Source organism: Eleutherodactylus coqui, chromosome 11, assembly GCF_035609145.1.
Source record: "Eleutherodactylus coqui strain aEleCoq1 chromosome 11, aEleCoq1.hap1, whole genome shotgun sequence".
Classification (NCBI taxonomy): Eukaryota; Metazoa; Chordata; class Amphibia; order Anura; family Eleutherodactylidae; genus Eleutherodactylus; species Eleutherodactylus coqui.
The window spans coordinates 70,377,482-70,390,240 of NC_089847.1; the positions used below are offsets into that span (position 1 = coordinate 70,377,482).

A 12,759-nucleotide genomic window follows, 5' to 3' on the forward strand; every position below is an offset into this window, starting at 1 on the left:
AGGTTCCACTGAAAGCAATGGGCTGCCGGCGATCGCGGGATGAATTGTCTGGAAGGGCTTAAATATATAAGCCCTTCCCTGCAATTCATCCAGAAATGTGTTACAATAAAAATATATACCGGCGTATAAGGCGACGGGGCGTATAAGACGACCCCCCAACTGTCACCTTATACGCCGGGAATACAGCGGAGCAAAGAATAAAAATCAGTACTCACTTCTCCTGGCGTTCTGCGGTGCTCCTGCAGGCTGTCGCTCCCTCCTGGTCCCCGGCAGAGCATTGCTTTCTCTACGAAGGGCTTTAAATCCCCGCCTCCAGAAACACACGTGCCTTCAGCCAATCACAGCCAATGACAATGATGTCAACCACTGCGTCCAGAAAGCAATGCTCTGCCGGGGACCAGGAAGCGATGGGAACGACACAGCAATGGACAGGGCAGGCGAGGGGCCACATGTTGGGCTGCATCTCAAGTTCACAGGTCCCACTATTAAGCCACAATAGCGGCAAGAGTGGCCCCCCCCCCTCCCAAAAACTTTTACTTCTGAAAAGCCCTCATTAGCAATGCATACCTTAGCTAAGCACCACACTACCTCCAACAAAGCACAATCACTGCCTGCATGACACTCCACTGCCACTTCTCCTGGCTTACATGCTGCCCAACCGCCCCCCCTCCCCCCCCACAGCGCACACCAAAGTGTCCCTGCGCAGCCTTCAGCTGCCCTCATGCCACGCCACACTCATGTCTATTTATAAGTGCGTCTGCCATGAGGAGGAACCGCAGGCACACACTGCAGAGGGTTGGCACGGCTAGGCAGCGACCCTCTTTAAAAGGGGCGGGGCGATAGCCCACAATGCTGTACAGAAGCAATGAGAAATCCAATCCTGTGCCACCTCCATCAGGAGCTGCACACGTGGGCATAGCAATGGGGAACCTATGTGCCACACACTATTCATTCTGTCAAGGTGTCTGCATGCCCCAGTCAGACCAGGGTTTTTTATAAATAGTCACAGCCAGGTACAACTCCGCAATGGGAATTACGTGTGCACCCACAGCATGGGTGGCTCCCTGGAACCCTCCGGCGGTACATAAATATATCCCATTGCATTGCCCATCATAGCTGAGGTAATGTCGTGCTTAATGCAGGTGGGCTTCGGCCCACACTGCATGCCCCAGTCAGACTGGGGTTCTTTAGAAGTGGACACATGCAGTTTCAACTCCGTGTGGACCCACAGCATGGGTGGGTGCCAGGAAGCCACCGGCGGTACATAAATATATCCCATTGCATTGCCCATCACAGCTGAGGTAATGTCGTGCTTAATGCAGGTGGGCTTCGTCCCACACTGCATGCCCCAGTCAGACTGGGGTTCTTTAGAAGTGGACACATGCAGTTACAACTCCGTGTGGACCGACAGCATGGGTGGCTCCCTAGAACCCACCGGCGGTACATAAATATATCCCATTGCAGTGCCCAACACAGCTGATGTAACGTCAGCTCTAATGCAGGTGGGCTAAAAATTAATTTGATTACACTGTAGGCAAGGGCCCCCAAAAATTGGTGTACCAACAGTACTAATGTACCTCAGAAAAATTGCCCATGCCCAACCAAGAGGGCAGGTGAAACCCATTAATCGCTTTGGTTAATGTGGCTTAATTGGTAACTAGGCCTGGAGGCAGCCCAGTTAAAATAAAAATTGGTTGAGGTGAAAGTTTCAACGCTTTAATGAGCATTGAAACGTATAAAAATTGTTTACAAAAATTATATGACAGCCTTGTGGGTCTAAGAAAAATTGCCCGTTCGGCGTGATTATGTGAGGTTTCAGGAGGAGGAGCAGAAGGAGGAGGAGGAATATTATACACAGATTGATGAAGCAAAAAGGTCCCCGTTTTTGATGGTGATAGAGAACGATGCTTCCATCCGCGGGTGCAGCCTACGTATTGCTTAGGTATCGCTGCTGTCCGCTGGTGAAGAAGAGAAGTCTGGGGAAATCCAGGCTTTGTTCATCTTGATGAGTGTAAGCCTGTCGGCACTGTCGGTTGACAGGTGGGTACGCTTATCCGTGATGATTCCCCCAGCCGCACTAAACACACTCTCTGGCAAGACGCTAGCCGCAGGACAAGCAAGCACCTCCAGGGCATACAGCGCGAGTTCAGGCCACGTGTCCAGCTTCGACACCCAGTAGTTGTAGGGGGCAGAGGCGTCACCGAGGACGGTCGTGCGATCGGCTACGTACTCCCTCACCATCCTTTTACAGTGCTCCCGCCAACTCAGCCTTGACTGGGGACCAGTGACACAGTCTTGTTGGGGAGCCAGAAAGCTGGCAAAGGCCTTGGATAATGGTCCCCTGCTGCGCTGTACATGCTGCCTGATCTCTGCGCCTCCCCTGCTACCTGGCCCTCGGAACTGCGCCTTCGGCCACTAGCGCTGTCGGATGGGAAGTTTACCATCAGTTTGTCCACCAGCGCCCTGTGGTATAGCATCATTCTCGAACCCCTTTCCTCTTCGGGAATGAGAGTGGAAAGGTTCTCATTATACCGTGGGTCGAGCAGTGTGTACACCCAGCAATCCGTAGTGGCCAGAATGCGTGTAACGCGAGGGTCACGAGAAAGGCATCCTAACATGAAGTCAGCCATGTGTGCCAGGGTACCTGTACGCAACACATGGCTGTCCTCACTAGGAAGATCACTTTCAGGATCCTCCTCCTCCTCCTCTTCCTCCTCCTCAGGCCATACACGCTGAAAGGATGACAGCCCAGCAGCATCTGTACCCTCAGCAGTGGGCCAAGCTGTCTCTTCCCCCTCCTCCTCCTCCTCCTCTGGCCATACACGCTGAAAGGATGACAGGCAAGCAGCATGTCTACCCTCAGCAGTGGGCCAAGCTGTCTCTTCCCCCTCCTCCTCATGCTCCTCCCCCTCCTCCTCAACGCGCTGAGATAGAGACATGAGGGTGCTCTGACTATTCAGCGACATACTGTCTTCCCCCGTCTCAGTTTCCGAGTGCAAAGCGTCTGCCTTTATGCTTTGCAGGGAACTTCTCAAGAGGCATAGCAGAGGAATGGTGACGCTAATGATTGCACCATCCCCGCTCAGCATCTGGGTAGACTCCTCAAAGTTTCCAAGGACCTGGGAGATGTCTGCCAACCAGGCCCACTCTTCTGTAAATAATTGAGGAGGCTGACTCCCACTACGCCGCCCATGTTGGAGTTGGTATTCAGCAATAGCTCTAAGCTGCTCATAGAGCCTGGCCAACATGTGGAGCGTAGAGTTCCACTGTGTGGGCACGTCGCACAGCAATCGGTGCACTGGCAGATGAAACCGATGTTGCAGGGTCCGCAGGGTGGCAGCGTCCATCTTGGAGTTGTGGAAATGTGCGCTGACCCGGCGCACCTTTCCGAGCAGGTATGACAAGTGTGGATAGCTTTTCAGAAAGCGCTGAACCACCAAATTAAAGACATGGGCCAGGCATGGCACGTGCGTGAGGCTGCCGAGCTGCAGAGTCTCCACCAGATTATGGCCGTTGTCACACACGACCATACCCGGTTGGAGGCTCAGCGGCGCAAGCCAGCGGTCGGTCTGCTCTGTCAGACCCTGCAGCAGTTCGTGGGCCGTGTGCCTCTTCTCTCCTAAGCTGAGTAGTTTCAGCACGGCCTGCTGACGCTTACCCACCGCTGTGCTGTCACGCCGCGCGACACCGACTGCTGGCGACGTGCTGCTGACACATCTTGATTGCGAGACAGAGGTTGCGTAGGAGGAGGAGGGTGGTTTAGTGGAGGAAGCATACACCGCCTCAGATACCACCACCGAGCTGGGGCACGCAATTCGGGGGGTGGGTACGACGTGAGCGGTCCCTGGCTCTGACTCTGTCCCAACCTCCACTAAATTCACCCAATGTGCAGTCAGGGAGATATAGTGGCCCTGCCCGCCTGTGCTTGTCCACGTGTCTGTTGTTAAGTGGACCTTGGCAGTAACCGCGTTGGTGAGGGCGCGTACAATGTTGCGGGAGACGTGGTCGTGCAGGGCTGGGACGGCACATCGGGAAAAGTAGTGGCAACTGGGAACCGAGTAGCGCGGGGCCGCCGCCGCCATCATGCTTCTGAAAGCCTCCGTTTCCACAAGCCTATACGGCAGCATCTCCAGGCTGATCAATTTGGCAATGTGCACGTTTAACGCTTGAGCGTGCGTGTGCGTGGCGGCGTACTTGCGCTTGTGCTCAAACAGTGGCGCTAGCGACGTCTGGACGCTGCGCTGAGAGACATTGCTGGATGGGTCCGAGGACAGCGGAGGTGAGGGTGTGGGTGCAGGCCAGGAGACGGTAGTGCCTGTGTCCTCAGAGGGGGGTTGGATCTCAGTGGCAGGTTGGGGCACAGGGGGAGAGGCAGTGGTGCAAATCGGAGGCGGTGAACGGCCTTCGTCCCACCTTGTGGGGTGCTTGGCCATCATATGCCTGCGCATGCTGGTGGTGGTGGCTCCCCAGCTGATCTTGGCGCGACAAAGGTTGCACACCACTGTTCGTCGGTCGTCAGGCGTCTCTGTGAAAAACTGCCACACCGTAGAGCACCTTGACCTCTGCAGGGTGGCATGGCGCGAGGGGGCGCTTTGGGAAACAGTTGGTGGATTATTCGGTCTGGCCCTGCCTCTACCCCTGGCCACCGCACTGGCTCGGCCTGTGCCCACACCCTGACTTGGGCCTCCGCGTCCTCGCCCGCGTCCACGTCCTATAGGCCTACCCCTACCCCTCAGCATGGTGTATTACCAGTAGTGTACAAACAGAACGCTGTAATTAAATGTGCCGCTTATTGGCCTGTGGTTGGAGGCTGACTTCGCTTACGGAATGCCAGGAAATAATTTTGCGCAAGCCTGCTGTAACACTTAGCTGGCTGCGTATGAATTAGGAGGACAACTACACCCAGCACAGACCCAGTACACTGAGGACAGTCACAGGCAGCCCAAATAAAATTTTTTCCCCAAATGTTTTTGCAAAGGCCCACTGCCTATATTCAATCAATATATCTCTTCTCTCTCTGCGTCACCGCTACTGGCCCTGGAGTATGTCAAATAACTGCAGAGTGTTGCACTGTGGACTGGAATACAGCGGTGATTTAACAGCCAACACAGAGCCAGGAAATAATTTTGTGCAAGCCTGCTGTAACACTTAGCTGGCTGCGTATGAATTAGGAGGACAACTACACCCAGCACAGACCCAGAACACTGAGGACAGTCACAGGCAGCCCAAATAGATTTTTTTCCCCAAATGTTTTTGCAAAGGCCCACTGCCTATATTCAATCAATATATTTCTTCTCTCTCTGCGTCACCGCTACTGGCCCTGGAGTATGTCAAATAACTGTAGAGTGTTGCACTGTGGACTGGAATACAGCGGTGATTTAACAGCCAACACAGAGCCAGGAAATAATTTTGCGCAAGCCTGCTGTAACACTTAGCTGGCTGCATATGAATTAGGAGGACTACTACACCCAGCACAGACCCAGAACACTGAGGACAGTCACAGGCAGCTCAAATAGATTTTTTTCCCCCAAATGTTTTTGCAAAGGCCCACTGCCTATATTCAATCAATATGTCTTCTGTCCCTGCCTCACAATATATGTGTTCTGTCCCTGCCTCACAATATATGTCTTCTGTCTCTGCCTCACCACTACTGGCCCTGCACTATGTCTAATTACTGCAGGGCGCAATGCTCTGCACGGCCCATATACAAAAAAAAAAAAAAGTGCAACACTGCAAAAAGCAGCCTCCACAGTACTGCACACGGTTAGATGTGGCCCTAAGAAGGACCGTTGGGGTTCTTGAAGCCTAAAATACTCCTAACGCTCTCCCTATAGCAGCTCCGGCACCAACAGCCCTTTCCCTAAACTATGTCAGAACGCATCTGTGGCGAGCCGCGGGAGGGGCCGATTTTTATACTCGGGTGACACCTGATCTCGCCAGCCACTCACTGCAGGGGGGTGGTATAGGGCTTGAACGTCGCAGGGAGAAGTTGTAATGCCTTCCCTGTCTTTCTATTGGCCAGAAAAGCGCGCTAACGTCTCAGAGATGAAAGTGAAAGTAACTCGAACATCGCGTGGTACTCGTCACGAGTAACGAGCATCTCGAACACGCTAATACTCGAACGAGTATCAAGCTCGGACGAGTACGTTCGCTCATCTCTAGTGCTATACAAATAAAGTTTTTAAAATGACAATTGCCAAAAAATGAAAATCATAATTTTTTCCTTCTGACTTACTTAGATTAATTCAAATACTGTGGGGTCCAAATACACAGTAGACCCCTAGATGAATTTGTTAAGGGGTCTAGTTTTCAAAATGGGGTAATTTGTGGGAGTTCTCTATCGCTTTGGACACTCAAGGGCTCTACAAGTGGGTGTGGGGCCTAAAAGGCCTTCATACAAAATTTCTGTTCTGAAAGCCAACGGCTGTTTCTTTAATTTTGGGCCCTGTTGTGCATACAAACATAGGATTGGGGCTACAATGGGTATGTTTGTGAACACAGGACAAACAGAGGTATCCATTTTGGGATGTAAATCCTTATTTTCATGTCCACAATAGAAAAAAAACTGCTTTTAAAATGACATATTTGCAAAAATATGAAATGCAATTTTTTCCCCCTCTAAATTGCATTAACTCCTTAAAAAAACTGTAGGGTAAAAATACTCATGACACCCCTCAGCAAATATATTAAGGGTATAGTTTTTTAAAATGGGATAGTATCTATCATTCTGACACATATGAGCCTTTGCAATCTTGGCTTGATCTAGGAAAACAAAATGTTGCTCAAAATGTTGCTAATCAATGTTAAATTTGTACATCTCCTAAATGGTTAAAAAACGAAAGTTTTCAAAATGTGTTTCCAGAATAAATCAAACAGATGGAAATATATGTTTTATCAAAATTTATACAGTATATTTGCACATATTTGAGATTGAGTGCAATTAAACATGTGAAAAAAATACATTTTTTCTAATTTTCCCAATGTTAGCGCTTTTAATAAATATACACAAATTCTATCAGTCTATTCTTACCATCTAAATGAAGTACAATATGTGGCAAAAAAACAATGTCAGAATCACTTGGATTTGCAAAATCTTAACACAGTTATCCTATGTTAAAGTGACACGTCAGATTTCCAATATTTGGCCTGGTCATTAAAGTGCAAATAGGCTTGGTCACTAAGGGGTTAAACAGCTATGTTGGAAGAGTAAAAAAAAAAATTATAGCTCTTGAAAAGCAGAGATGTAAAAACAAAAATGGAAAATTCTAAAAATTGCGGATCATTAAAGGATTAACCCTTTCCAATCCAATTTGTATCCTGGTTTTCCTAGGGGGCTTACTCTTTTTCTGCCTTTATACAATGGCGCTTTATGCTGGCTAAAGCCAGTACTGCGTGAGGTGACATGTTGGATAGGCTCCGACAGCAGAGGGGCTGGCAATTTACAGTAATAGAGCCCTGACGGATGTCTTGCAACATCGGAGCTGTACAGCCTTAAATCATAATGTCTTCAGAGATCAGACAGTGGATTGGAAAGGGTTAAAGTAATCATTGAAAAGTCAAAATACATACTTACCTTTGCATTGCATGCCCTGTCTAAAAAGCCCCTTTAGGAGGCGGCGGCAGTGCTGACAAATTGTGGGACGAGTGTACGTGTGAACTTGAAAGGTGTGGGGAACCTTTACCCTGTTCATATCCTGCCAATCTTTCCATATTGGTCGTCCTTTAAAGGAGGGGACACGCGATTTTTTGTTGTTAACCTGCATGAACAACATTAATGAGGCTGGTTATCCAGAGAAAATTGCTTTGATTCTTCAGGGTAAATTTATTATTAATTCAAACCTTACATTTGCCTATAAAAATAACTGTAGCTTAAGCGTTGTGTCACACACAGTTCTTTTTTTGAATTCCAAGAGCTTTATAGGATTTTTCAAAATAAAGGTTACAAAGTCTTAAAAAGAAAAACTGTTTATACGGCCTTACATCTTATGCCATGTATATGTATAGTAATACAGAGTCTGTAGATGTAAAAATCGAGTATGAATCTCTGTGCCAATGGTATTTCCTTTTTCTATGGCAAACTGAGAAACGGTATTAGTGTATCTTGATGCCACCAGAAAGTACTGGTGGAGTCAAGACGGACTGCCTGGTGACGCCCCTTCAAGGTGATTGGCTGCATAGAAGGCTCGGCAGTAGGTCCTGCCAGGAAAGTATTATTATTCCTTCTGCTCTAGCGGTTTTTGCTGCTGCATATTAGTCCCTTGAGCTGAAATCTCCTTATCCCTTCTCCTGTAGTGGTTTCTGCTCCAGCAGATTATTCCCTGTCGCTGAAATCCCCACAGCTACTCTCCGTGGCTGTTTTTTGTCCCCCGGCCCTGTAATCGACAATCGTGCTGTTACTTACCCGGGCCTGGGTTCCCTGCTACAGCTGCCTATCTCCCCGGGTGCCCCACTGCAGCTTTTTGGTCCCCAGCAGTGTGTTCCCTGCCGCTGTTGCTTCTGCAGAGCGGTCCGGCTCTCCGTTGTGTCCTGTGCGGCGCTCATGTCTGCGGACTGCCCACGTGACCTCATCCATCCCGGCTCACTTCAGCGGCTCCCCGGCCCTTACATCTCTATAATTTCTATAGTATCAGATTACAGGGCGCATAATGCAATAGTTATTGTTTGGTGTCAGCAGTAGGTCTTTTTCATATCATATATATATATATATATATATATATATATATATATATATATATATATATATATATTCTCATTTTTGTTACTATTTTTGAACATCTAGACATTTGGCACTTTTTCCACTGTAGCTGGGGCATGCATAGGAGCCCCAGTTACAGGGGAAAGCATACTCCTTTGCTGATAGTAGTCACTAAGAGCTGATCAGGGTCAGCTAGAATCATGCAGCTCTGCCTTGGCAGGGGGCACCCAGTGGTCATGTGATCGTTGGGTCAAATAGCGAAAGTAACACTTCTGCTTTCTCTGTTCACTTCATAGCGTTCATTCAATGCTATGTAGCCTGTAAAGGAGAAGGCAGAAGCTGTTAAAAACTGCTTTTGTCCTCTCCTCCAGGTCTTCGCTGTAACCTGACCCACTCCTGTTAGATTGCAGGAGCAGAAGCTTTAATCCAGCGCTGTATTTTTACTATTGGCCAGGATTAAACCTCAGGACTAAGCACTGTAAATTTACAGTGCTTGGTTCTTAAGAGGTTAAACTAATGCGCAAATGGGAAATGGATTTGGATAGCTTTATTATTTTTAATCAATGGCAATCATCATTTCATCTCATACATAAAGCATTCCACTGCACTTCCCACCATGAAGCAGCCATAAAATTACATTTTAGATGGTATTACACACCAACCAGGCTTTACCAAATGTTTCCATTTTGTTCACTCCCTTGCTGGAGAAAATATGTACAACCCAAGGCACTTTTTGCATGCTTTATGAATGTGGTGAAACATATATTACATATATTCTGGAGTTGCAAGAAGAGTCAACTGTTTTGGAATGAAACCAACCACATTATAAACTCCATTACTAAAAGAACCTGTACTTTAAAGCCACAGTTTTTATGGCAGTTTTTATTGTAGTTTTTTGACCCAAAGTCAGAAGTGGATTCAATATATGAGGGAAATATAAAGGAAAGACTGATACTCCTCCTTCTTGCTGGATCCACTTCTGGTTTTAGATTTAAAAAAAAGCCACATGAAAAACTGCCACAAAAACTGCTGCTCCCCCTTCCTACATAAAAAACCTTGTATGTTAAACCACTCTTAGGGTGCCCACCCACTAGCGTTTTTTTACTGCGAAATTCGCAGCGTTTTTTTTTTTCTGCAGGGGTCTTTGGGCTATGGGACATGCAAAGCTAAAATCGCGATCGCGCAAAATCGCGATATCGCGGTAAATCGCGATTTTTACATTACAAGTCCCATAGACCCCCTGCAGAAAAAAAAAACCTGCGAATTTCGCAGTGAAAAAAAAACGCCAGTGGGTGGGCGCCCTTAAAGTACAACCCCCTTAAAATAATCAATATGCTTTATGGCTTATGCACAATATGGCTCTACGCAGGAGTAGTATAATTAGTACCATGGAGAGGATCAGATCTTTTTCAAGAATATCAAAAATCTTTCCCAAAGAAAGCCTATAGGAAAGTCTTTGCTAAATGCGATTGTTTCAGTAAGAGAAACAAACTAATCTTGTAGATATGATACGTTTTAATAGCTAACAAAAAGAGATTATGTTACAGCAAACTTTCAAATCTACTTAGGATTCTTAAATCTGGAAATATTAGTCTTTGCTGGTATTGTGGTATGAGATCCAATCCTTAGGCCACTCTTATATGTCAGTTTTCTACCGTGATTACCGGGGTGTTTTGAACACTGCAGTAATTGCGGTATAATACTCCCATTTTATTTCCATGGGGCCTGGCAGGCATGCGTCCGATGGCAGCACTGGACTGCGCTTTCCTGAATTGTGATTTTGGAGCATTGTCTGTTCTATTTTTCATGGGCAGGTAAGCAAATATTTGGTGGGCGCCACGCTTCACTCATTAGGAGAGCTTTAAACTAGAACAATATGGGAAGGGAAGTGAAAGGCCAGGTAAAAATATACAGCTAATTAATACATTTGAGAACCTCGCTATTAGAAGTGGAAAGAAAGAACAAAGACAAAAAATTCTGAAGGAAAGTAGAGAAGCAAGAGACACCGATCACAAACTAAAATGTTTTTGCACAAATTGGAGCTCCTAACACTGGACGAGAAATATAATGTCATAGGCATTATGGACACTTGGTGGAATGATACATGATTGAAATACAAGGCTTGGAGGATACAACTTATTTAAAAAGAAACAGACCTAATTAAAGGGGAGGAGGTATTGTGATGTATGTTAGGAAAACATTCATCTACACAGAGATTCAAACTTCAGAGCACGGTAGTTCTGTAGAAACTGTTTGGGTAGCCATGCAAGGAGAGAGCAACAGAAAGGACACTATTGTAGGCATTTACTATAGGCCACCTGACAAGCAGAAAAAAGTATGGCATAGTGATTATGGGAGATTTTAACTATCCAGACACTTGTTGGGAATCTCTCTCAGGTAAAAGTAATGGATCCAAAAAATTCTTATCCGCTGTTACTGACAACTTTATCTTCCAAAAGGTAGAAGAGAAAACAAGGGAATCTGCTATCTTGGACCTAATTCTTACCAACAGGGAGTAAATAGTTGAGGAGTGGCTGGGACCTTAGGAGGCAGTGATCATTCTATCCTTGAATTTTGGATAAAAGGGGGTGGGGGTGGGGGACCTGAGAAAACTCAGACCTCAAGGTTGGATTTCAGAAAGGCAAATTTTAATGACCTCAGAAAGAGGATAGGAAGAATCCAATGGCTGGATGTTCTACAGCAGGGGTCCCCAACCGCCGGGCCGCGGACCGGGGCCGGGCCGTTGGGTGTTTAGCGCCGGTCCGCGGCACCGCCGGGAACTTTTACTCTAAACACAAGGCCCGCGGGCCGAATCCGGCCCGCTGCCTTGTGCTATGTGGCCCGCGGCGTGCCGACGCCGCAGACCACCGAAGCGATTACCAGCGAGGGCGCCGCAGCTCCCCGCTGGTAATCGCGCTGATGCCGGCGCACACTGACGTCTGTGCAGCCAGGATACTCTTCCCCGAGTCCCCTGCTCATTAGTTCCGCAGGAGAGGACTCGGGGAGGAAGCGTTCCGGGCTGACGTCAGGGCAAGCAGACAGAGAGCGACAGCAGGGAGGAGGTAAGTATATGGGTTGGGGAGCTGCCTATTACGGGGGGGGGCTACTTATTACAGGGGAAGGGGCTGCCAATTACTGGGAGGGCTGGTTATTACTGGGGGCTACTTATTACAGGGGAAGGGGCTGCCTATTACTGGGGGGGGCTACTTACTACTGGGGGACCTGCTTATTACAGGGGGGACGTGCTTATTACTGGGGGGTTGCTTACTGGGGGGGGGGGGTGCTTATTACTGGGGGGGGAGGGCTACTTATTACAGGGGAAGGGGCTGCTTATTACTGGGGGGGGCTACTTATTACAGGGGAAGGGGCTGCCGATTACTGGGGGGGGGCTGCCTATTACGGGGGGGGGGGGGCTGCCTATTACTGGGGGGGGGGGACCTGCTTATTACTGGAGGGGTTGCTTACTGGGGGGGCTGCTTATTACAGGGGAAGGGGCTGCCTATTACTGGGGGGGGGCTATTACTGGCTGGGGGGACCTGCTTATTACTGGGGGGAACCTGCTTATTACTGGGGGGGCTGCTTATTACTGGGGGGGTGTTCTTATTACAGGGGAATGGGGTTGCTTATTACTGGGGGGGCTGGTTATTACTGGGGGGGACCTGGTTATTACTGGGGGGGACCTGCTTATTACTGGGGGGGGGATTGCTTACGGGGGGGGCTGCTTATTACTGGGGTGGGCTGGGGGCTACTTATTACAGGGGAAGGGGCTGCTTATTACTGGAGAGGCTGCCTATTACTGGGGAGGCTGCCTATTACTGGGGGGGGGGGGGCTGCCGCCTAGTACTTGGGGGGGGGGGGGCGCTGCCTATTACTGGGGGTGGGGCGCTGCCTATTACTGGGGAGGGGGACCTGCTTATTACTGGGGGGACCTGCTTATTACTGGGGGGGGGGGGGGCTGCTTATTACTGGGAGGGGACCTGCTTATTACTGGGGGGGGGACCTGCTTATTACAGGGGGAGGGGCTGCTAATTACTGAGGGATGGGGGCTGTCTATTACTGGGGGG

At 48.6% G+C, this 12,759-nt stretch overlaps 1 protein-coding gene across 5 annotated transcripts in view; it reads right to left on the reverse strand.

Moving 5' to 3' along the window:
* LOC136581891 (serine/threonine-protein kinase D1-like) overlaps positions 1-12,759 on the reverse strand; it is a 339,882-nt gene that overhangs the window by 140,831 nt on the left and 186,292 nt on the right. For all 5 annotated transcript variants that reach the window (XM_066582541.1, XM_066582544.1, XM_066582543.1 and 2 more), the window contains one exon: positions 7,574-7,757. In XM_066582541.1, the coding sequence (XP_066438638.1) occupies positions 7,574-7,757 (184 nt within the window). The remainder of the gene's footprint in view (positions 1-7,573; positions 7,758-12,759) is intronic.